Source organism: Coenobita brevimanus, chromosome 57, assembly GCF_032717465.1.
Source record: "Coenobita brevimanus isolate Jiangsu-jjx chromosome 57, ASM3271746v2, whole genome shotgun sequence".
Taxonomy (NCBI): domain Eukaryota; kingdom Metazoa; phylum Arthropoda; class Malacostraca; order Decapoda; family Coenobitidae; genus Coenobita; species Coenobita brevimanus.
The window spans coordinates 30380469-30405244 of NC_137010.1; the positions used below are offsets into that span (position 1 = coordinate 30380469).

At 43.0% G+C, this 24776-nt stretch overlaps 1 protein-coding gene across 1 annotated transcript in view; it reads right to left on the reverse strand.

Moving 5' to 3' along the window:
• Positions 1-24776, reverse strand: part of l(2)gl (LLGL domain-containing protein l(2)gl) — a 443338-nt gene that overhangs the window by 416702 nt on the left and 1860 nt on the right. Inside the window, 1 exon segment of the mRNA XM_080274241.1 lies at positions 553-650. Within this exon segment, the coding sequence (XP_080130367.1) occupies positions 553-650 (98 nt within the window).

Genomic DNA, 24776 nt, shown 5'->3' on the forward strand with positions numbered 1-24776 from the left:
CACAACAATGGCTGCACACACACACACACACACACACACACACACACACACACACACACACACACAAGAATGTCCCAGCAATACCCAAACCGTTTTATCTTACACTTGGCTTTACCTACAATCCCGACAACAAAACTGCACAGCAAGAGACTCCCACCACCTACTATTGTCAGACCTTCAATACCTCCTACATCATTGTCTCTACTGTTAGCTGAGGCCGACCAAGAAAATGAAAACAGCGTAATCTTAAAATTTGCTAAGCTACACAAAACTCCATGTTCGCAGAGTGCAAGTCATTCCGATCTTTAGTGCTGATAGGAACTTATTGTGCACTTACCTTAAAATATGGTGATCAATTTACATTTTGGCGTTACCTTAAAATCAATTCTATTCTTTGAGGGGCTTGAGTTAGGATTTTGTTTTGGATAACTTTAAACTTTCATTCATTCCTCTGAAGGATCTCTCTCTCTCTCTCTCTCTCTCTCTCACACACACACACACACACACACACACACACACACAATCCATGAAGTCATTAGAGTAAAAGGATACATTCTGATATGTCCGGTTTTGGTGGCGATGGCGAGGAGTCGTAGCAGTGGATCCCAAGCCAAGGCCGAAGGTTTGGCGGGAAAGCCATGATAACACGCCTGCAAGAAAAGAAAAAAAACATTAATATATACAAATCACGACAATAAAGACATACATAGGCCTATTTACCTATTGCATGAAAACTGCCAAAATAAACAAACCATCCATTCCCTACTATACCGTTAATTAGTTACGGTATAGAATTTCAGTTCCTTCAGCTCATCTCTCTCTCTCTCTCTCTCTCTCTCTCTCTCCACTACCTACAGGCTAGAGCTGGATCCTTATTGCGGAAAGTTCAACAGGCCTTAGTACAACTCTCCTACGAAATGGGAGAAAAACGATAAACAAACAACCAGAACCGGTAACACTTGCATCCTCAATGAAAAACACCTACAGTACATGCACTAATTCTACAGTGTCTGTGAACTGCGTGCCGGCGTCGGTCAGTATAACAAGCAGAAAGGCAAAAAGACGCGTTATTTCTGCGAATTTAGCAACTAATTACTTGAGTAGCCAATAACGCCAGTCTAGGTCCATTCCTCGAGATCATTTCAGTAATGCTGATATCCAGCCATAGCTATTAGTGCTGATATCTGTCAATTCAGAACCAGCCACTTCCATATTAGTTCATGAGATCAGTTCAGGTCCATTCAGGACTATCTCCACTCAGGCCCCCCAGATCCAGTCCCATCAAGTTAGATCAATTCAAAACTATTAAGGCCCTTAAGGTACATCTAAGCCCTTCGCACCCATTCCGGCCCATTCAAGCGTAGTTATGGGTACTGGTATTTGGAGCCATCACATCCAGTCGGACTCAGCCAGGTCCATTCACGTCCTTCCACACCCATTCATGTCAATCAGATCCATTCTCGCCAGTCTAATTAATTTCAGCCTTGTTCTGACCTTGGCATACTTAGTGATGACATTCAGTCAATGTACAGTATATCCATTCAGGCCACTTCAGGTCCATCAGGTAGATTTAGGTAATGTGTATGAAGGTTTATATATTAAATAAGCCTCACCAGTGCAATGGTTTCTGAGATATAAGGAAATAATTTCTTACAGGTTCTGTGCATGGTCTGGATCTGTATTGTATGATGGAACAAGTTAAATTTGATAGAGGTACCTGTGCGGACAGGTGTTACAGTTCAGCTGGTAACACCGGCAGTATTCTTATGATATCAATATTAGAAAAGAAATGAGAAGGGTGAGTGGGATGGTCTGAGATATTTGTGGGGCCTGATGGAAGAACTATACTACATGATAAAAATGAATACATAGGTGGGTCAGTAGGGTGTATGAGTTACGTCATACTGGTCACTTCCCCCCCCCCTGCAGTGATGTGTGAAAAAAGGCCTGTCACCACAACAAAGCAACGTTTTCGTCAAACTAAGATGGTTTGGTTGGCACGTCTAACATACATACAAAGCAGTCAAGCTTCAGCACCATGGCTTCTCTTCTGATAAGATTGGGATTAGCCACATCTGCGTACAGAAGCCATAGTGACGTCCGTTTAAAAGTGACACTCTAGATAAATAAGCAACGCAATTATCTCATAACACTATAGACATTTCAATGTAACAAATATATAAGCATAGTTCACTTCTATACATGTAAATTATATTATTACATTCAATCTTTATATATATATATATATATATATATATATATATATATATATATATATATATATATATATATATTATATATTATATATATATATATTTATATATTATATATATATATATTTATATATTATATATATATATATATATATATTATATATTATATATATATATTTATATATTATATATATATATATATTTATATATTATATATATATATATATATATATATTATATATATATATATATATTATATATATATATATATATTTATATATTATATATATATATATTTATATATTTATATATATATGTATATATATATATATATATATATATATATATTTATATATTATATTATATTATATATATATATATATATATATATATATATTTATATTATATTATATTATATATATATATATATATATATATATATATATATATATATATATATATATTACAGAAACAACTCAGTCAACAAAGACCACCTCACACCTGCTATCACTTTCTCCCAACAAGACTACCCGGTACTGCTTGCTAACCCGACACGAAAGCGACCACCAAAAACGGCCATCACTTGAAAGGAAAGTGTCCAGAAGGATGCTGCCTTGAGTAAATGGTGGGCTGGATGTAAAGGAGCGGCGGGATAGTCTGGGATAAGTACACCCTGCGAAGACAGTGACACTGGCGGTGGAAAGGTCCAAGTCAAAGACAGCGTATCTTTTGGAAGCAGGATACGACATCTCATGGGAGTGGTACAAACAGCAATCTCATACTGCTCCCTTTGAGAAGTCATAGTCTGAGACTACCGTTGTCTATAGTCGCGGCGCACGACTCTGAGGTTATTATCGTACCCTGGCAACCTACCATTCAAAAGTGCGTCTGATTTCTTATTATACACGAATCATATCATATGCACGAATATATTATAAACGAATATTATTATAGTACTGTATAGGTATACTCAACACCTTCCATCCAACGATGTATTCTTAGTTACTTCTTACTGCAGACGAATTTATTCATCTTTGAATAGGTTTTTCAATCTACAGAGGTTAGGTATAGTCATACTTAACTTATTCACCAAGAAAGTTCTCCTATGGACTGGAAGTAACAAAAATAATATTAAAAGTATGTCATCGTAGTGAAGGAGTTAACGGTCGACGATGAACCTGATGGCATTTCAGGATGGAAAAATCTAATCTTCTTGGGATCTACTCTTATGCAGGACATGGCCGTCCCAATGGCTGGGGGCGTTCTACGTTTCACTTCAAAACACCATCACCACCACCACCACAAACGCCCAACAAATAATCATCATCCATACCATACAAATGGTTTGTGTACGATTCACATACAGTAAAAATGATAAACACAACGCAAGTTACACAGTATACCGGTGCCTTAGCCATCACAGGTGCCCAGCCCACTGTTACTCTGGGATAACCCACTACAGGAGGTGCTGTATTCATCTGGCAATATGTAAGTCCTGTTTAGGGTGACGTTTTCCAACATTCACTCTCCCATCAAAGTCACTTCCATAAACTTTGTTTAACTCTCCCACAACACTCAGTATATGGTACTTAGGTATTATATTCTGAACATTCATTTTTTTTTTTTCACGTGACAAATCCTAGCAGTCATAAGTTTAAATACCTCTAGTAGTCATTCATGATTCCTCTGCTACTACCACACATAAGAATTATATTTGGGCTAACACCAGGTGGTTTTGTTCTGTATACAGAAATCCTAGCAATCAAAGGGGCTACTTTTACGCTGAGTGTGATCGGTATGTCAAAACCATCAAGTCGTATTTCTCTTGATCTCTTCTATATTCACTGAAACAGCATGGCTGTACTGGGAGTAAAATAAAAATACGTCCATGTACTGAAAGGGTTAATAGTGGCAACTCAGCCATTTCAGTACGAAAGATCTTTCCTGCACAGACTGAAGTTACAAGCAGGCACCAAAAACACATTTTAAAAAATACTGTACTCAAGGGGTTAAAACTTTTATTTCCACGTTATTCTAATCATAATATTCCTCTGACCTAACCTAGTACACCACTTGTCTGCTTTGCTGCCAGTCGCTCACAAGCAAAACAAATATATATACGGTATACATACATACATAGATAAGAAGACGACCATAAAAAACATGAAAATAAATAAAAGGGCAGCATTTTCGTTGTTAAAGAAACACACTTGAAAATTACATGGGCCTGTAGTTATACCTGAGGAACGTGCCTTAAAATGCAACAAAAGGTCCAATTTCGAAGTTCAAGAAACGTGGTTAATTAAAAAAAAAAAAATCTAACTGGACACTTTTGAAAGCAAAATAAAACTGCATTTGTGCCTTGGCTGATGAGTAAACTAATAAATATGAGCAGAGCGAAAGAGTTATAGAGGGGAAAAAAAAAAAAAAAAAAAAAAAAAAAAAACTAATGATCCGACAGCCGGATACTGCAGTAACTCTTCGTGATTCGGATAAAACCAGACTGAATTGTTTGACGGACGGATTAACTCATGTGTAAAGTGAAAAATGGAAAACACAGACGCACAAACAAATGCATCCGGAAAAGTATAAAACAGAAAGAAACAGAGCTACAGAAACAAATGTACCGGTATGCTGCAAAAGGAAGTTGTATAGCCAACAAAAAATGATTGTGTATATATATATATATATATATATATATATATATATATATATATATATATATATATATATATATATAATATATATATATATATATATATATATATATATATATATATAATATCCCATTGGAGCCCAGTGTCCCCAATATCGGACAGAACTGGGAATTTTCAAATCTTAATAAAGTAGGGAACCCCCGGGTAGGGACCTGTGAGCTTCGCGACTATGAGCCGATAAGCGGAGGGCGGTCCACTTAGTACTCCCCCCCAGTACAGTGCCTCGCCCAGCAACTCTGGGATCCAATGGGATATATATATATATATATATATATATATATATATATATATATATATATATGTGTGTGTGTGTGTGTGTGTAATGCTATAGTCTCACCAATCTAAAACCAAGGTTTGGGTGGGGTCTGGCGCTGGGTGCAGCCATGCCATACTTCCTAAACGAGCGATGAGTAAATTCTGTTATATATGTAATAGGCATCACAGATAGGTACACACATACTAATACAATATAAACGTAAGTATTCTAGCATATCAAAGGAAGGTAAACTTGTAATGCATATGGCTCTTGTACATCAATAAAGAAACGTGGCATACATATTTTACAGTGGTGCTGAAAAAAATGTAGTTACTTTTACCGACTTTCACGGTAGTTCTAAGTTGGGTAAGTAATGTAACAATTACGTTTATAATATAATTTGAAGGAATCAGTAGAACATACGCTATTTTCTTAATAGAAATAAATAAGTTAAAACACGAGCGGCAACATCCAGGCCCATACTGGGAGCCATTGGAGGGAGATTAAGCTTCTGTCACGTGCTTCCACTGTTCACTTTGTTATATATATATACCGGTAACTTAAATTATATTTATAACTTAAATTAGTTTGTCTTTACACACACACAAAAAAACACACACACACACACACACACACACACACACACACACACACACACACAACTGGGTGAAGTCATGTCAGGCCAGGTGGCGAGGTGTGAGCGGACGAACTCTAACGGTGTCAGGTCAGCCACTACCCAATCAGAGTATAGGAAACAAGGCAACGCTGTACGCCGGGAAATCCCCGGCTGGACTCCACCCAAACCTTGGTTTTAGATTGGTGAGACTATAGTTTTAGGGTCGGCTTCCCGTCCCTCTAACGCCTAGTGTGTAGCTGGGTTCCCTTTCCTTGACCGGAGCTTAGACAAATAAGAGAGAGGCAGGACACAAAAACTCAAGGCAACAACCTTACACGTGTATTGCAAAATTCTACAAGTGGAACGGGTAGATGTCACAAGAGTAATACCTGAACAATTATAAACCTTAGGCCTAGATTGTGGGTTAGTATCACGCAGGATACTACTCGGGACAAGATCGGGTAAAGTGAGTAGCATTATAATCAGAAGTCCTAGGGCAGTGGGGCCAAATACTATCACTTAGAGAAAGTCTAGGTTTTATCTATCGGTGGGTTCTGTTCACTAGGGCCGTGGCACTGTTTTCACTGTTGGCAGTCTAACTTGTTTGTCCGTCGTGTCGTTAATTATTGTTCTTGCACTGGAGCCTCCGTATGTACTTAGTGTGAGGCTATATCACTAGACGGTAGCGTGTTGACTCAGACAGGCACTTATTCCACCGCCCTGCCGTATTCATTGTCTCGCTGTTACTTTATTTATTCCACCTTTCTTTTACACTAACACTGATGCTTTTAATTCTCTGACTTCCCGTATTCTGATAATTCACCGTTCTGCCCTTGCTTCACTGTATCACTTGCACTGCGCTTTCACTTTCACCACTTTCGGGACTGGGCGTAATGGCGGTCAGGTACAAGGGCGGCGGGAACAACTCAGCCTAACTACTGACGGGGATGAGTTCCGCAGGGGACCTCCGTATTCAGGGGTCACGGGATCACGCGTAGGGGCATCCTCTCTCGTCCGGGGCTGCTGGTGGCGAAGGGTCCCGCGCTCTCGGAGCTCAGGGTGGGAGTCAGGCTCTCTGGGCTGGGGCCGAACAGCTGCCTGAACCTCTCGCTCAGGCGCCTGATGGTGGACGAGGGTCTCCGGCGTCGGGGTGTAGGGACGTCCCGCCCGGGGGTCCTGGTGACGGTCTGGAGGTCCCGTGGGCTGCGGTCTCCGGTGGTCGGGGACGCTGTCAGGAGTGTGCTGCGGCGTCGGCCTATGTCGGGGTCCGTCAGGCGAGTCCTCTAAGGTACCGGCTGCAGTGAGAAGAGCCCGGTGGTGGTTACGGGGCCTCTCCAGTAGTCCTCCAGACTGGGGCCTCCCTCTGAGTTGTAGTCTCGTGTAGGGGAGTCAGCACCTGACGGAGGAGCGGCTACCGGCCATCGCAAAGGCCAGGTTACTGGCCGTGGCCTGGGGAAGGAAGCGGCTACAGGCCGACTTGAAGGCACCTTCAGACGGCTACCGGCCGTCTCCTGGTTACCTCCGGAGCAGCTACCGGCTGTCTCCTGCAGGAGGGTTAAGCAGCTACAGGCCATCTCTGTTAGGGCACCTACAGAGCGGCTACTAGCCGTCTCCTGACGAATGCGGGAGCGGCTACGGGCCATTTCCTTATTACCTCCAGAGGGGCTACTGGTTGTCTCCTGTAGGAGGGTCGAGCGGCTACTGGCCGTCTCTGTTAGGGCACCTTCGGAGCAGCTACCGGCCATCTCTTGACGAAGGCGGGAGTAGCTACTGGCCGTCTCCTGTAGGAGGGTCGAGCGGCTACACGCCATCTCATTAAGGGCATCTTCAAAGCGGTTTCTGGCCGTCTCCTGACGAAGGCGGGAGCAGCTACCGGCCGTCTCACTATTACCTTCAGAGCGGCTGCAGGCCATCTCCTGTAGGAGGGTTGAGCAGCTACCGGCCGTCTCAGGAGTGCTGACTGGAGCTAGAGTAATAGCTCCACCCCGTGGTTGTTGGTGGTCGGCTCGACCAGAAGATAGTCTCGATTTCCTGTTATGGTGGCAGCGGGCGAGCTCCTGGTCATAGGGACACGCGGCCCGGGCAGACTTATGTCCCTGTCGCCCGGAGTCAGGTCGAGCTCTATTTGCCCCTCCGTAGGCTCCATCTGGGGGTGTTGAGCTGTCCTCCGTGAGAATATATTGCATTTTAATATATATATATATATATATATAAAATAAAAATTTACACTGGCATATAAACTGGTACCTAACTCAACTAACAGACGCCTAATCCGAGTTCATCCAGGTTAACGTTGAACATATTGCATACGGCACCAGTAGGGTGATAAATAAATGTTGTCTGTCTGTTACTTATACTTCAACAAAACACTGACGCTGCATGAACGGCATCCAACAGATTATTAAGCCTACGGCTCCTGTGAATAATTCGTAGTAGAATAAAATCGTCTGGAATTTGCTGGAACAGAATATCTCCGACCATGAGAAGGTTAATAGTACCGTACCACTGTAACACCCAGGCCCCTATACTCTCTCATTGATATCGTATGGAGTCAGCTGGAGTAAAAAAAGGCACCACGAGATGGTTTACGTGCTATATAAACAAATGAGATGTCAAGGTGTGTGAAGCTTCTTGATCCCACCACAGCAGAACTCAAGCCCGTCCTCACCAGTAACCGTCGTTTGATTCATTTTCATTTTATATCAAGAACTTACAGGCAACTGTACGTGTAATTTCGTCTAAAATAATAAAATGCAAGTCACCTTTTATACATACAGATACTGCTGGCTTGAAGAAAAAAAATATCGATAATGGTTGAAGATTTACAACGGAAGGAAAAATGAAATACAAGAATGAAAGGGATATGATGAAGGAGGAGTGAAAAGAAAATGAAACAGATAGAAGGAAGGAAGCGCAAAGGTGTCGATTCAGCAGGATGCGGTTAAGTGATAAGAGAGGGAGGGAAAAAGGAAAAGATATTAAGGAAGGAATTAACACAACGAAGGGAGAGAGTGAGAGAAAAGGTAACGTACGATGGAATACCAACAAATGGGAAAATGGAAGCTGAAATGGAAAACAAGTGGAATGGCAGGCGAGAGATGAAAGATTTTATATATATATTTCTTTGAATCAATTTGTAAATTATGACACATGAAGCTAACATCCTAGATCTTGTCTTACCCACATCAGAAAATTTAGTGAGTAACGTTATTGTAGGAGAAGAATTTAATGTATCTAGGTCTAACCCTGCGTGTGAGGATAGGGGTTCTTCCCACTTTGGGACTGGGAAATTAAAATCATCAATTATTACAGCGCTTTGCATACACGAGATGGCTGCAGTTTGATTGCAGATTTCATTGTCGATGTTGAGTGGCTGACCAGGTGGTTAATCAATTAACCCAAGAGTGATTTTATGACAAGATTCATTTCTAAGCTGAATATACGGTAAATAGTGTCAATGTTTTCAATAAATGGCTTGGTAATTGCGACTGGATGAAATCCTGATTTAATATACAGTATAACAACACACTGCCCACTGCTCTATTCTTCCTTTCACTACCGGTACTGAAACTGTGATAGCCTGCTAGAAAATCGCTTTGCTCAGCATTTAGCCACGATTCTGTTATACTAATTACATCCTAATCTTCAGTAACGACAGAGGGAGGAGAGGAGTAAAAGAAAAGAGGAAGGAGAGAAGAAAAGGGGGTACATGAAAGAAAGATGAGGAAAATGAGATAAGGAGGTAGAACAAGAGTGAAGGAGGAAGACTGAGGGAGGAGGAAAAAAGGAAGACGACAGAGGGAGGAGGAAAACAGGAAGAAGACAGAGGGCGGAGAGAAATCTTACAACAGGAGGGAAAAACGATGAGACGAACACAAAAGGAGATAGTAAAGAGAAAAGGAAAGGCAAAGCAGAGAGGAAGACCAAGCATGAGGAGGAGGAGAAAAAAGACGAAAGAAAATAGATGGTTGAAGACAAAGATGAAGAGAAGATGGAAAACGGGGAAAGGGTGAAGGAAGGACCTATGGAGGAAAAAACTATGCACGGGGAAAAAATTAGGATGGAGGGATGAGGGAAGGTGTGTACATGAAGTGGAGGATGTAGAAGGTCCAGAAGAAAAATGACGTACTGAAGAGGAGGAAGGAAAATGAAATAAATGTAAGGAACAGAAAGGAGGGAGGGAGGGAGGGAAGGAAGGAAGGAGTTCGATGGACCAAGAGGAAGAGGAAATGAGAGAGGTGGAAAAATCCGAGGACTGGGAAGGGAGGAAGCAGGGGGGTAGAGGGGGCGAAGGAGGAGGGGAGAGGGGGCGAAGGAGGAGGGGAATGAGGGAGGGAAGTGGAGAAAGGAGAAAGGAAGGGAAGGAATGGGGAAATGGGACAGAGGATGGGAAGGAAGAGGGAGGAAGGAGCAAGAGGTGAGAAACTGAGAAGGGAGAGAGGGAACGCTGGAAGAGGAGGCAAGGAAGTGGGAAGAGAGGAGGAAGGTGGGGGACGGGAGGAGAGGAAGGTGTGGGGAGAGAGGAGAGGAAGGTGTGGGGAGAGAGGAGAGGAAGGTAAGGGGAGAGAGGAGAGGAAGGTGGGGGGAGAGAGGAGAGGAAGGTAAGGGGAGAGAGGAGAGGAAGGTGGGGGGAGAGAGGAGAGGAAGGTAAGGGGAGAGAGGAGAGGAAGGTAAGGGGAGAGAGGAGAGGAAGGTGGGGGGAGAGAGGAGAGGAAGGTGGGGGGAGGGAGGAGAGGAAGGTGGGGGGAGAGAGGAGAGGAAGGTGGGGGGAGAGAGGAGAGGAAGGTGGGGGGAGAGAGGAGAGGAAGGTGGGGGGAGAGAGGAGAGGAAGGTGGGGGGAGAGAGGAGAGGAAGGTAAGGGGAGAGAGGAGAGGAAGGTGGGGGGAGAGAGGAGAGGAAGGTAAGGGGAGAGAGGAGAGGAAGGTGGGGGGAGAGAGGAGAGGAAGGTGGGGGGAGAGAGGAGAGGAAGGTGGGGGGAGAGAGGAGAGGAAGGTGGGGGAGGGAGGAGAGGAAGGTGGGGGAGGGAGGAGAGGAAGGTGGGAGGAGGGAGGAGAGGAAGGTGGGAGGAGAGGAAGGTGGGGGGAGGGAGGAGAGGAAGGTGGGGGGAGGGAGGAGAGGAAGGTGGGGGGAGGGAGGAGAGGAAGGTGGGGGGAGGGAGGAGAGGAAGGTGGGGGGAGGGAGGAGAGGAAGGTGGGGGGAGGGAGGAGAGGAAGGTGGGGGGAGGGAGGAGAGGAAGGTGGGGGAGGGAGGAGAGGAAGGTGGGGGGAGGGAGGAGGGAGGAGAGGAAGGTGGGGGGAGGGAGGAGAGGAAGGTGGGGGGAGGGAGGAGAGGAAGGTGGGGGGAGGGAGGAGAGGAAGGTGGGGGGAGGGAGGAGGGAGGAGAGGAAGGTGGGGGGAGGGAGGAGGGGTGGGAGGAGAGGAGGGAGAGGGAAGGTGGGGGGTGGGAGGGAGAGGGGGGGAGGGAGGAGAGGAAGGTGGGGGGAGGGAGGAGAGGAAGGTGGGGGGAGGGAGGAGGGAGGGGGAGCAGAAGAGAGGATGGAGGAAGGAGGGATGGGTAGCTTGTGGTCGCCGGAGGGAGGAAAGAAAACCAGTCAGGCAAGAACATCAACGGTCCCTTTCCCCCCTTCCCCCTCCATGCCTCCTCTTTGTTCCTCCCTCCTCCTCCCCACTCCCTCTCCCTCCTTCCTTCTCCTCCCCCTCCCTCCTCTCTGTCCCTCCCTTCTACGCCTCCTCTCTCCCCCAAATCTCAGCTCCTCTCCCTCCTCCCTTGTTCATCATTTTTCTCCCGCTATCCCTTCCTTCCTCTTTCTCCCTCCTCCCACCTCTCCTCCATCGTTGTTAAAGGAAAAGAGTAAAGTCTCGGGTGGTTAGGAGGAGGCTAGGACAGATATTAAGTTCCTCTACCCTCCTCTTCCCTTCCCACCCCACCTCTCGGCTCCCCCCCCCTCTTCCCCTCACCCATCACTCCCTCTCCCTCCTCTTTTCCTCCCTCCTTCTCTCCTTCCCCATCAAGGTTCTTGACTCCCCTCCCTCCTCTCCCCCCTTATTATGGTTTCTCTCCCCTTCCTCCTCCCCACTTTTCTGATACAAAAGGCTCCCTCCTCCTCTCAGCTTCTCCCATACACACCCTCTCACTTTCTCTTCTTCTTTATCTCCCCGAATTTCTTTCTCAGCGGTACCCTCTCTATATCTTACCTTTCTCTTCTGTTGCTTCTTAACCCCCTCGCCCATCCCTCCTTCTCTCTCTCTCTCTCTCTCTCTCTCTCTCTCTCTCTCTCTCTCCTTCGAACTCCACCTCCTCTTCCACCTCCCTATAATCTTCACCTTCTGTGACACTTCCCCCCCAACTCCCCCACTTCATTCCTTCTTGGTTCACGCTCACCCTCTTCTTTCACTGTTTACCCTCCCCTCTCTCCTTCCTGTACAACCCAGCTCACCCCCTCCTCCATTCTTTTCCCTCCCCTTCCCAATCTCTCTCTCTCTCTCTCTCTCTCTCTCTCTCTCTCTCTCTCTCTCCGTTTACTACTCCTCATCTCTACTCCCCCCTCCCCCGTCTTTCAAATACCCTCCCCTAACCCCCGTCCTCGACTTTCACTCCACCCACATAGCCTGACTCTCATCGCCCTATTTACACACATGATATCAAGACCTACCACAACCATATCAAACACTGCTAACACCTGCAATACCACAGTTCATTTCTAATATAAATTTAATAAGACAAAACATGCATCAACGTAACACAGAAGTTTATACAATGCTATTTATCAAAGATTGAATAGTGTAGAGAATTGTAAAACATTAGCAGTATATAACTAATTTTCAACCGCACCAGACCTCTGAACACAATATTGCATAATCCTTCATAGAGCTTTCTCACCCTCATCTGGCCAACCCACTTCCACCCACCACACCCACTGCTCCATCTACACCCCTCTCACCTGCCAATCCCAAACCCACGTTCACGACTATCACCATCGCCATGACTCAATTCCCACAATTACACATGATATTGGAAGGACTATCTAAATATCTGTCTATCTACAATACAATCTATCTATCTATCTATATATATATATATATGAAGAAAATACAAAAGAATGAACACCAATTTCACAAAACTATCATTATCCTAACCTATACAGTTCTGGTATATATACCTGTACTGTACATGGTGTGGTTAGGATCTTGAAATAGGAAGGAACAAAAATAGCTTACGGTAGTACATCCAATGTCAGTGAGTCACATTTCCATTCCCTCACCATTCAACGTTCCAGCTTCCACGAACCAACAATCGACATCCATAATCTTTTACTCCTGTCCACACCTACCTTCATCACCCTTATACACAACCACTTAACGCACCCACTTTGACGTACACCATTCACCCTTATCCAACCACCTTACTTACCTACAATTTCACCAAGGCTACATCCTCACCCATATTTATACTACCTAGACCACCTCGGACACTGTTTTCGACTTGTATCCACCTACGTCTACATTCACCAGTATGCCCAATCCTTACTCACCAACTACTCCACTTACTGTACATCCTTCACCCTTATCAACACCCACTTAGTATTTTCACTTCCACAATCGTCTCCCACATCCACTTCCTCCCTATCCACACTCACCACCTTTCACTTCAACCCCCATCATTCCACCTACCCCCCCCCCCCCCTCTAACCTCACCTCACTCCACCCCAATTTTTCACACGCACACAATCCACCGCAGAAAAACACCGAAAACTATTGTTACAAACTGCTTTCAACATTGCTGCTTTCCTTTCTCTTTCCACCTCACTCGCTTTCATCAATGCATGGTTTTCTAGTTTTCCTTGTCACGGTATTCTGACTTGTCTATCCTGGTGTATACAGCTGCTGGTAATCTGTGTAATTTTTCTGTCTCCATGTTTGCATTTTGTATTATTCACTCGTTCAAGTACTGTCACGTTCCGCACACTACAATGAAACAGCAATATTTGTTGATATATATATATATATATATATATATATATATATATATATATATATATATATATATATATATATATATATATATTACTCTCTTCCAGCTACCATTATCACATCAACAAATCTTCAATATTAAAGTCCGTTATTTCTCTATCATTTTATTAATCATCATCTGTACTTTAAACGGTAACATTGTGGCTCCCCCCTTTTAGCACACTGAGAGCAAAGGCCGTTAGTAGTACGAGTATGTGGAATTATAAAAATTAATTAAATGTCAGTAACTATGTGCAAGTTTTTATACTTTTTCATAAACAATCAAAATGCCTAGAAACAAATTACTGGTACAGTACATCGCCTTTAAATTTATTATGGATATCATTACTTTAATCACTATGACATTTGAAAATTAAATGGCACTGCTGTTAATAGGACTAAAATATTCAATCCCCAAACCCTCGCACTGGGAACAAAGGAACAACATCTGCTACGCTCCACTGACTTCTGACCTGAAAGAAAATCACACCCTCATACAAAAAAAGAAAATCACTGTCTCACTCTTAACATACCAGTTAACACAATTATTTCTACTTAACACCTCCACACTGTTACTGTGCTGCTTCAAGATGCCAAATGCCTGGGTGCAACTTGGGTATTAAAAGTGGGGGGGGGGGGGAATCCAAGCCTCAACTGCCACTCATCATCACTCACTCCATGGTATCCTCCTACATGCACTCTTACAAATATACCTATCACCTTGTTCTTGAAGACTATGTAGTGATATCATTCGTCTGCCTTAAATTAGCAGTGTTTTTCCCAAAACTCAATGGTCAAGTAAGGCAATACTATGGTCGATGTCCTTTCCATTTGATGTGTGTGTGTGTGTGTGTGTGTGTGTGTGTGTGTTTATATATATATATATATATATATATATATATATATATATATATGTATATATATATATATATATATATATATATATATATATATATATATATATATATATATATACAGTATACAGGAACTTGGAATGTAAGGGGAGCGAATGATGAGGTGAAAGAGAGAGAAATTGTCCAGGTGCTTGAGGGTGCGAAAGTTGATCTATCTATCTATTGCCAGACGCCATAATCCAGTAACGGGTGGCCTTTGACTTTGATTTATTTGTTTTACGGGAAGGGGCACTAACCTTCCACCAACCCACTTGCTGACACGTAGGGAGCACGTATGATTTGGTTATATGGTTACCACCCAGCGTAATGGTTTCTTGGCTTACTGGAAACCATTTGGCTTGTCACTCAATGCGAAAGTTGATGTATGCGGAATAACTGAAACGAAATGGAGAGGTGAGAGTGTGAGAGAATGGGAGTATGGATGGGGTATACTGTATGTGCAGGAGTAGGTGAGAATGAGATGGCAAAAGAAGGAGTATGTATAGTTGTGAGTAAAAGAGGAAGAAGAGCATAAGAGAGTATGGATCAGTTGGGTCAAGGATTGTGTGGGTAAGACTGAAAGTTGGAATACAAATGTGGGCGATTGTGTGTGTGTGTGTATGCGCCAACGCAAGATCGTGCAAGCAGAGTGAGAGAAGAGTTCTGGACAAATGTGGACATGTGCATGGAAAAGTTTGGAAGGAATGAGAGTATTTTTGATCGGTGATATGAATGGTAAAGTAGGGAATGTGAAGGTGGATTGAATAGTTGGTGAGTGGGGTGTCCCTGCTGAGATAGATGAGAATGGCAGTACATTAGTGGACATTTGTGCTGGGAGGGGGTTGGTGATAGCCAATACCCTCTTCAGGCACAAAATGATCGACAGGTATACATGTCGAGTGATGAGGAGGGTGGGTGGTGAACTGAATGAAAGGAAGGCACTGATTGATTATGTGAGTGTGGATGAAAGGATGCGAAAATGTGTAATGGATGCAAGAGCTTATAGAGGTTGGGGGAGTGGACTTTCTGACCACTACTTGGTGGTGGCCAGAATCATGGTCCAATTAGGATGGAGAAATAGAATAAGGGAAGGACGGGAAGAAGGAGTATTTGCAAGGAGAGTGGACAGGTTACAAGAGGATGAGAAAAAGGCAGAGTATAAGAGAGAAGTGGAGGAACGATTGGGCAAATATGAATTGGAGCAGATGGGGGACGTGGAAGGTGTGTTTAGGATATTTACAGAAGAAATATGTGCAGCATGTGATGTGGTGTGTGGGATGAAGAGAAGACGGAGGGGTGTGCAAGGAACAGCATGGTGGAATGAAGAGGTGAGACAGGCCGTGGCATAAAAGAAGAAAGCATACAATAAATGGATGAGAATTAGGGGCGTAGAAGAAGTTGAGAGGCGGAAGAGAGAGTTATATGTAGAAAGAAAGAGGTGAAAAGATTAGTAAGAGAGAGTAAGATAAGAGCGGATGAAGAATTTGGAAGGAACTTGAGTGTTAAAGTGGAGGGACTGTAAGAAAATGTTCTGGAATGAGGTGAAAAGAGTAAGACAGGGTGGAAATGAAGTTAGCAGGAGAGTGAAAGATAATAATGGTAGATTACTAATGGAAAAGGAAGAAAAAGTGAGCAGATGGAGAGAACACTTTAAGGAATCGTTGAACATAGAGGATGGAAGTAATGCGAGTATAAATGGCTGAGGAATGACTGGGAGGAGGAGGGAGGTGAGAAGACAGGAAGAAATCAGTAGGACAGAAGTTGTGGAAGCAATGAAGAAAGTTAAATTGGGGAAAGCCCCAGGAATTGATGGAGTGTGTGGTGAAATGCTGAAGTATGGGGGAGAGATAATAGTAGAATGGATGTGGAAAATGTGCAGATTGGCCTGGGAGGAAGGTAGAGTCCCAGAGGACTGGAAGCCAGGTATAATTATTTCCTTGTACAAAGGAAAAGGGGAAAAAGAAGAGTGTGGTAATCATAGGGGGATTTGTCTTCTTAGTATAACAGGAAAAGTGTATGGTAGGATACTTATTGACAGAGTTTGAGAAAGAACAGAGGAATTAGTTGGAGAAGAACAGGGAGGCTTTAGGAAGGGAAGAGGTTGTGTAGATCAGATATTCATTCTTAGATCTTTAGTGGAAAAGTTTCTAGAGAAGGGAAAGAAGTTGTATGCGGCATTCATGGATTTGGAGAAGGCATATGACAGGGTGGATAGACAAGGATTGTGGAAAATATTAAGAATTATGGAGTAGATGGGAAGTTGTTGAATGCTGTGAAGAGTATGTATGATGGTGCAAAGGCTGCAGTGCGTGTGGATGGTGAACTAAGTGACTTTTTCTCTTTGAAAGTTGGGTTTAAACAGGGATGTGTCATGTCTCCATGGTTGTTCAATCTGTACATGGATGGGGTAATAAAAGAGGTACAAGGTAGGGTAGTGGATGTTGGAGTGGCCCTGGTGAGAGAGGATTGTGTTTTGATACTCCCTGTACTGTTGTTTGCAGATGATACTGTGTTGTTGAGTGAGGACGAAGCGGAGCTGCAAGGCTTGGTGGATGAGTTTGGGAGAGTGTGTAAGAAATGGAATCTAAAGGTGAATGTAGGGAAGAGTAAAGTGATGGTCTTTGAGAAAGGTGAAGTCAGTGAATGTACAGCGAGGTTGGATGGTGAGGAATTGGAAAATGTGAGTACGTTTAAGTACTTGGGTAGTGTGATGAGTAAGGATGGAGGTTTGGAGGGTGAAGTGCTTGAAAGAGTACAGCAGGGAAGAAAGGTTGCTGGTTCTTTGAAAGCTGTGATAAGAAACAGGGAAGTGAGCATGGAAGTGAAAAAGTTACTACATGACAGTATCGTGATACCAACTCTAACGTATGGAAGTGAAGCTTGGATGTTGTTGGAAGGACACAAGTCAAGAGTGAGAGCAGTGGAAATGAGTTACTTAAGAGAAGCCTGTGGAGTCACATGGAGAGACAGGCTGACAAATGAGGATATACAGTAAACAAGCGATGTGGTGAGGATGTGGATGTGATAGGAAGCGTTAGGAGGAATACACTGAGGTGGTTTGGCCATGTGGAGAGGATGGAGGGTGAAAGACTGACGAAGAGAGTGTATGTGAGTGAGGTGGAGGGGGGGAAGAGGGAGGGGGAGGCCAACGATGAGATGGAGGGATGGGGTGGAGAGGTATATGAGAGAGGGGGGTGTGAGCTGGGAGTGGGGCAGTGAAATGGTGGGGGACAGGGCGACGTGGAGGCAATTTGTTTGTGGCCACTCCGAACGGGATTGAGGCGTCTGGCAATAGATAGATAGATAGATAGATATATTTGTAACTAGTACCATACTCTGATATTAACACTATTCCGGGCTGATGCCACACCGACGTGCCATTTGTTAGCTAACCAATTCCAGGCTGATGACACACTGGTGCGTCATTTGTTGGTGTGATTTTTCGTGGCTCAAATTACATGGCACAACAATTTGATGAACACAGGCAACAAATATTCATTTCGTTGGAAACTCACCCCCAGCCCGAGAACAGGGTAGAAAAGTTACGCAAGGCTGGCCCAGAAAAGTGTTAACCTCTCGTTACAACTCAGTCTTCAAGACTGATATGGTAATTCTTAGCAAAGTTAAAGCTGACAGAGTATAGTCTAGTTTCTCCTCTCCTTTTTCCCCTACCAGCTTCATTTCCTGACTCAATACCCTTTAATTATCAATGTGCTTAACTAAACCCATATATGACTGACCCTCTCCGATTCTGAGACCCTTCTGTCTGAAATGAGAATATACCGGTACCAGTATGGTAACTAAGGCATTTACAATATTCATACTCACTCGATGCAGTGCTGCCTACTTCTTCCTTAGCCTTTATCATTCTTTTTCTGTGCCTGCCCTCCTCTCTTCCCATTTCTCCCATCTTTCCTGTCACTTCTTATTGCTTTTCTTTCCTTTACAGGTGGCTTGACATTGACTGACAAGCCAAATGGTTTCCCGTAAGCCGAGAAACCATTTACAATGCTGGGTGGTAATCATATAACCAACCCATCCGTGCTCCCTACGTGTCAACAAGTGGGTTGGTGGAGGGTTAGTGCCCCTCCCCATGAAACAAATAACTCAGAGTCAAATGGCCACCCCTTATGGGATTGTGGCGTCTGGCAATAGATAAATTTAAAGTCATCACTGATCATTATCTTTCCAACATTTTTTCCTTACAACAGAGTGCAACAGTGGAAGAGCTATCAAAAGAATGCCCAGAGAAATGGGCCGGAAAATCACTTACATATCATTCAATCCTTCACCTCATAGGCATCTAAGTATTCACTCTTATACAGTATATCATAGGCTTACAATACTGACAAGTGTGATGGAATTACCAAGGGAGGTGGTTAAGGTCTAGAATGGACACTGCTGTCAGCCAGGGACTGTTTGATCACAGGTTCGATCACAGCTAATATGCATTAAAATTTAATATTGACACGTTCCTTGTTCTTCCATATGGCCTCAGCAACACTAAGTTAAATACTGCAAATAATAAGTAACACCAGATATGAATGTGATATCTAACACTGTCACAATATATATGTTAGCAATTACCAGTACTGCCTAAGTGTCAAGTGATGTGTGAGGGTTCTTGGGGACTAATCCTCTCTATCTATTTATCTTCTGCAAGACACCTTAATCCCACAGGGGATGGCTGCAAGCTAATCGCCTCCATGTTGCCCTGTCACCTGCCATTTCACTGCCCTGCTCCCAGCTCACACACCCCTCTCTCATATACTATCCCTTTATTAGCGTAAGCTATAATAGGTGGACTACTGGACCTTCGGAAATTCTGGCCTATGCTGAAAGTGGGAACATAAAAAGAAAAGTATGCATCTGAAGATCCGTTACAATATTTTGAAAGCTTTCTGTAATCTGAAGATGCATTGTATCATGCAACAGAATTTAAAATTAAAAAGTGTGAAGAGCTAGAAAATGTATAGTACTGTAATGTGACTGTGTTGTTCTAAGAAAGCCATTTTAGGACTCAAAGCCGATGAAATGATTATGGATACTAACCCCAGAAGATAATTGTGGTACTACTGAGGGTGCTACAGGGAAGCCTAAAAGAGTATGGTAAGCTTTTTTTAGATTTTAGGTTACTGGTACGTGGTCAATGGTTCCCTCCCTCCCTATCCCCACTGAACCAATGTTATATCAACCTCACTATATGATAAATTGCTATGTGATGGTTTTTCAGTTGATGTAACCCCATTGCACAGTAAGACCTGCCTGTACCAGTATACAGTACATTTTACATATATATATATATATATATATATATATATATATATATATATATATACTGTACACAGTACCATATTACCTACCAAAATATCCTAGTACACCATCCTATGGGGATGTAAAGTAAGTCTCACATAACCTTTTATCATAATTTAGCTTTCTAAAAACTGTACTCAGTAACACCCACTGTATGGGACTAGGAGAAAAAAAAAAATAACTATAGTACCCTTTCAAACCATAATGCTCCATAAGCTTCAGGAGTAGATCTATAAGCATGAGTCATATACAGTATTAGCTAACTTGAGAACCAGCATTCTTTGGTGATATGAAGGAAAGATGGCAGATGGTGTGATGTAAGATAATCCCTTACCTCTCTGGCACTTCTGCCCAAATGGCAATCTAATGAATATCTTCCTTTGTCCTATATTATGGGGCCTGTCTCTTATGTCATAGCTAAAGGGCTGACATGGTCACAACATGGAATCCAGGGCATAGAGCTTGGGCTAAACAACAAAAAGAAGTTAGTCAACAACATGTTACAGCACTACCCTATAAGACAATGCATCATGTATATACTGGGTGTGTTAGCAATATGTCTCCCTTTCATTCTTGCAAGTGTAACCTATACAGTAGTACCCTGGCATTCCATATTTCACTCATATACGGTAGTTACAGTATGGTATTGATGCCCTGATGTGTGGCAAGTCTGACACTGCAACACTGCACAGTAAATATCTATAGAAAATGATAGGTTGCTGAACCCCATTCAACGGGGGAGGTGGTAAGAGAGGTAGCCTGCAGTCCTAAGGGACCCACGTTCGAATCCCAGCTGGGCCAGGGAACAGTTTAAGGATTTAAATTTTATACAACAGGCTTTACTGATCTACCCGAAGATCCGCTGACATGTCGTAAAAATACCCCTGCTAATACCAGTACACCAGTACTACAAGAGACAATCCTAGCACATATTCAATATGGACAGTAGGTGCTAATGCCAAGGTGGTGACAGGTGGAGGTGTATGGTACTGTATGTACGAGGACTACTAGGCCTTGAGAACAGGTTGTGAAGCTCAAGCCCACATAAAAAATAAAAAATAAATAAAAATGTTCTTGCTAATTACTAACAATTTTAGACAAATCTGGGGTGACATGTACTGAAGGGGTAACTGATGGCTTCAGTTGTCTAACCCCTTTAGTTCAAAATCTCTCTACAGAGCTGAACAGAGGTGTCAGTGGACATCAAGAATAAAAGGAAAATAACTACACTATTGGAATGAAGAGTTAAAACTGAAAACTAACACTAATAACACTCGCTGTGCTGTCAGTGAGACAGTACTGTACTATACAGTACATTCCCCTGTTCCAGTACAGTATCAGTGTCTATGTGTTGCAACATCCATGCTATTCAACTATTCTGTCTTACACAGTACTGGTACCGTACTTTACGTGGATCAATTTATCAGTGCCAAGTACAGTAAAATATAGGTACTATACTGCAGCAGTACTGTATATGCATACGAAAACTAAATGTTCTGACAAAGATGGGAAAACAATGCACTCACAAGCTCCTACATTAAAGTGTCTCACAAAGTATTCAAATCCTTCTCAGCTTTCTGTAAAGAGCCAACTGTAAAATACCATAAAGTATCTAGTGCTGTATATACAGTATTATTGTAACAACACCAGGACTGGGAGGTCAACAGAATAATGGAATGGCAGGAATATTGGCACAATGATACAAAACATCATAATACTACAGGCAGCAATCATACGCCACTCCTCTATTTTCTACATTGCCCTATTCAGGCTATTCAGTCACCTGATGATTACATCACTTGTTAGTTGATGTTCTACAAAATATAGTCCAAACAAAGTGTAAGGATCCTGTATTTGCTTTTATATGGCTGTAGTCTTTGCTAAATTTCACTTAAACTACTTGGTGCCAGGTATGTACCCAGAGATGTCTGCAACGACTTACCCTCCTTCCTTGGATTTACTGATTCTGCCTAATGATTTGCAAAGCAAATCTCTGCCACCTAATTTGTCATTCATATAAAAAATAGCCATGAGATACAAGCCATATCATTGGTCATATGTAGGTCTACATTTGGACCCATGTCCTGTTACATCTGTCCTATGCCCACACTGTACTGTACAGTACACAGTACTGGTATGGGTGGGCTTCCCAAAGTTTACCTCTCCTCCACCCCCCAAAAAATACTACTCTGTTAACGAACCACACTTGGGCCAAAAAATGCACTATAAGGATAGGATTGCAGATTCAGATCTCACAGTGATAACGAAAACCACTATAGCCAAGTGTGTTATAACCTGAGGATCACTGTATGTGTATACAGGTACTGTATATATTTTCACTTAAAGGCCGCCTTCGACAGCCTCCACTCGATGTCAAGCAATAAATCACAAACATACAGAAATTGGATCATTATACAGTAATATATATAGATTATACTAAACCATTATACTACGGTACGGTATACAATTTTAGGAGTATAAAGAGGAAGAATAGGCAAGCGAGTGATAATACCTACAAGAAACAAGTCACTCTTCTCTCTTATGTTATGCTGGTAATTTCAATGCTGGACCAAGGACAAATCCATCCCCTGCACTCTAAAAAAGGGGCCAGAAATTAGTCATAAATTGGCCTGGAAATTGTTTTATTCTTCAGGTTAGAGTATTTTAACAGCACCTTGCTTTTACAAAAATTTGCACTACATGTGCCGTTTTTGCTGTGTTTCGGCAACAAATCGGCGTACAGAAATCGGATCATTATAACATACTATATAGGCTATATATACACTGTACGTACTCAATTATCCGTACAGTCTGTATCTGTTCATTAGGCCCTAGCTATAAATAAAACCGTAACTGGATTTATTTGTCCATAACCGTACCGTTCATAAAAGCTCCGGCTTTGGTGGCCAGCTGGCCACCAAACAAAGTAAAAAAAAAATTCGTTCTGTGGCTCACCAACTTCTGTATCCACGTGCAGGTAACAGACCCTAACCCACAACATGAGCGAGAATGGCTGTACAGATCCCTTACGTATGGTCGAAAGCATCAGGTCACCTCAAACAACGGAAACATACTGGCTGCGCGAGGAAAACAGACGCAAACCACAAGCTGAGTGAGAATGGCTGTACACGTGAAAGTCCCCCGGCCAGCTAGATCAATGGGAATGTACCATCCTCGGTGTAGTAATACAAAGCCTAACCCACCGGCAGAGCAAAAGCATATGTACGTCTCCTCATCGAACGGTGAAAGTCCCGTGGCATCCCGAGCTTCTCCAAACCCCCAAGCCCCTCCTCTATCCCTCCTCATGATCACGGCTGGCCGGCTTACCTACCACCCTCTTGCTCAGTCCTCCACCACCGTTGTAGTAGTAGTAGTAACAATATAATTCCCCAATGGATGGAGGTGATTATATTGAAAAAAAAAAATAGTAGTAGTAGCAGCAGTAGTCGTAGTAGTAGTAGTAGTAGTAGTAGTAGTAGTACTACTACTACTACTACTACTACTACTACTGCTACTACTACTACTTCTACTCAGCTGCTGCAACAGTCAAGTGGTTGGGATCACTGATTGTAAAGCTGTTGGCCTGTTAGTGTCAGGGTTCAAATCCTGATGCGGGCAGCTGAAATCACTTGACTCAGGTGTCCATCCACTCTTTATGGTTTGGTAGGTAAAATGAGTACCGGTACCTAAGATAATACCTAGGGGAGGTATATAACCGTGGTAACCTGTATGATGCTGAAGCCCTATATCCCAGGATACTGGGTGAATAACCCGTCACAGGCTCAAGGCCTAAGTTACAGATATGAGTACTGCACCTAAGCACCTCATGTCATCTACCCTCACCTTTACCTCTATTTACAGTAGTTGTAATACTAGTAGCAGCTGCAGCAGCAAAAGCAGCAGTAACAACAGTAGTAGTAGTAGTAGCCCCAGGTTCATTCACAGTGTTAACTTGGTGGACTACACGTTGAAGTGGCCCTTCTAAAGCAGTCCACTATACCCCTTTTGTTCCCTACACTCTCTGACCTATACATGCATGACATAACCACACCCTACACACCACAAATACACATACTTTCCTATGCAGACAACATAACACTTACATGTACAGTACACACCAAAATGCACACACAGCTGCACACATCCTCCAGCCTTACCTCAACACACTACATGAATGGTTCACCACAAACAGACTCACAATAGCCCCAGCCAAATCTAAAGTTACCCTTCTCACAAACTGGACAGCAGAACATAGTCACATTCCACACCTCACCATAAACAACACTCCCCTACCACACACACAAACACACAAAATCCTTGGTGTAACATACATCAATGTCATTTAAACAACACATCACAAACATTAAAAATAAATTAACACCAAAACTCAATGTCCTAAGGTCACTTGTCCATACAACATTCAGACACAACAAAGAAACCACCACCACAGTATACAAACAATATATACCTATGTTCAGTGATGAAACACTGAAACACACTACAACACCCTACAGACCAAGACCCAAAAAATAATCACAGACTGCACAGCTATTACACCTACAGACCGCCTACATCAAGAAACCAAAGTCCTTAAAGGCAAGGATCATCTAGACACGAGAGGCACACAAATTCTTGCCGCAGCCTCCACAAACCCACACCATCCACTAAACTACATGACAGCATATCCACACACACCAAGGAACATCAAAGCAACACCCAGTACACAATATCATACACAACTACTGTCATCTCTTCTCCC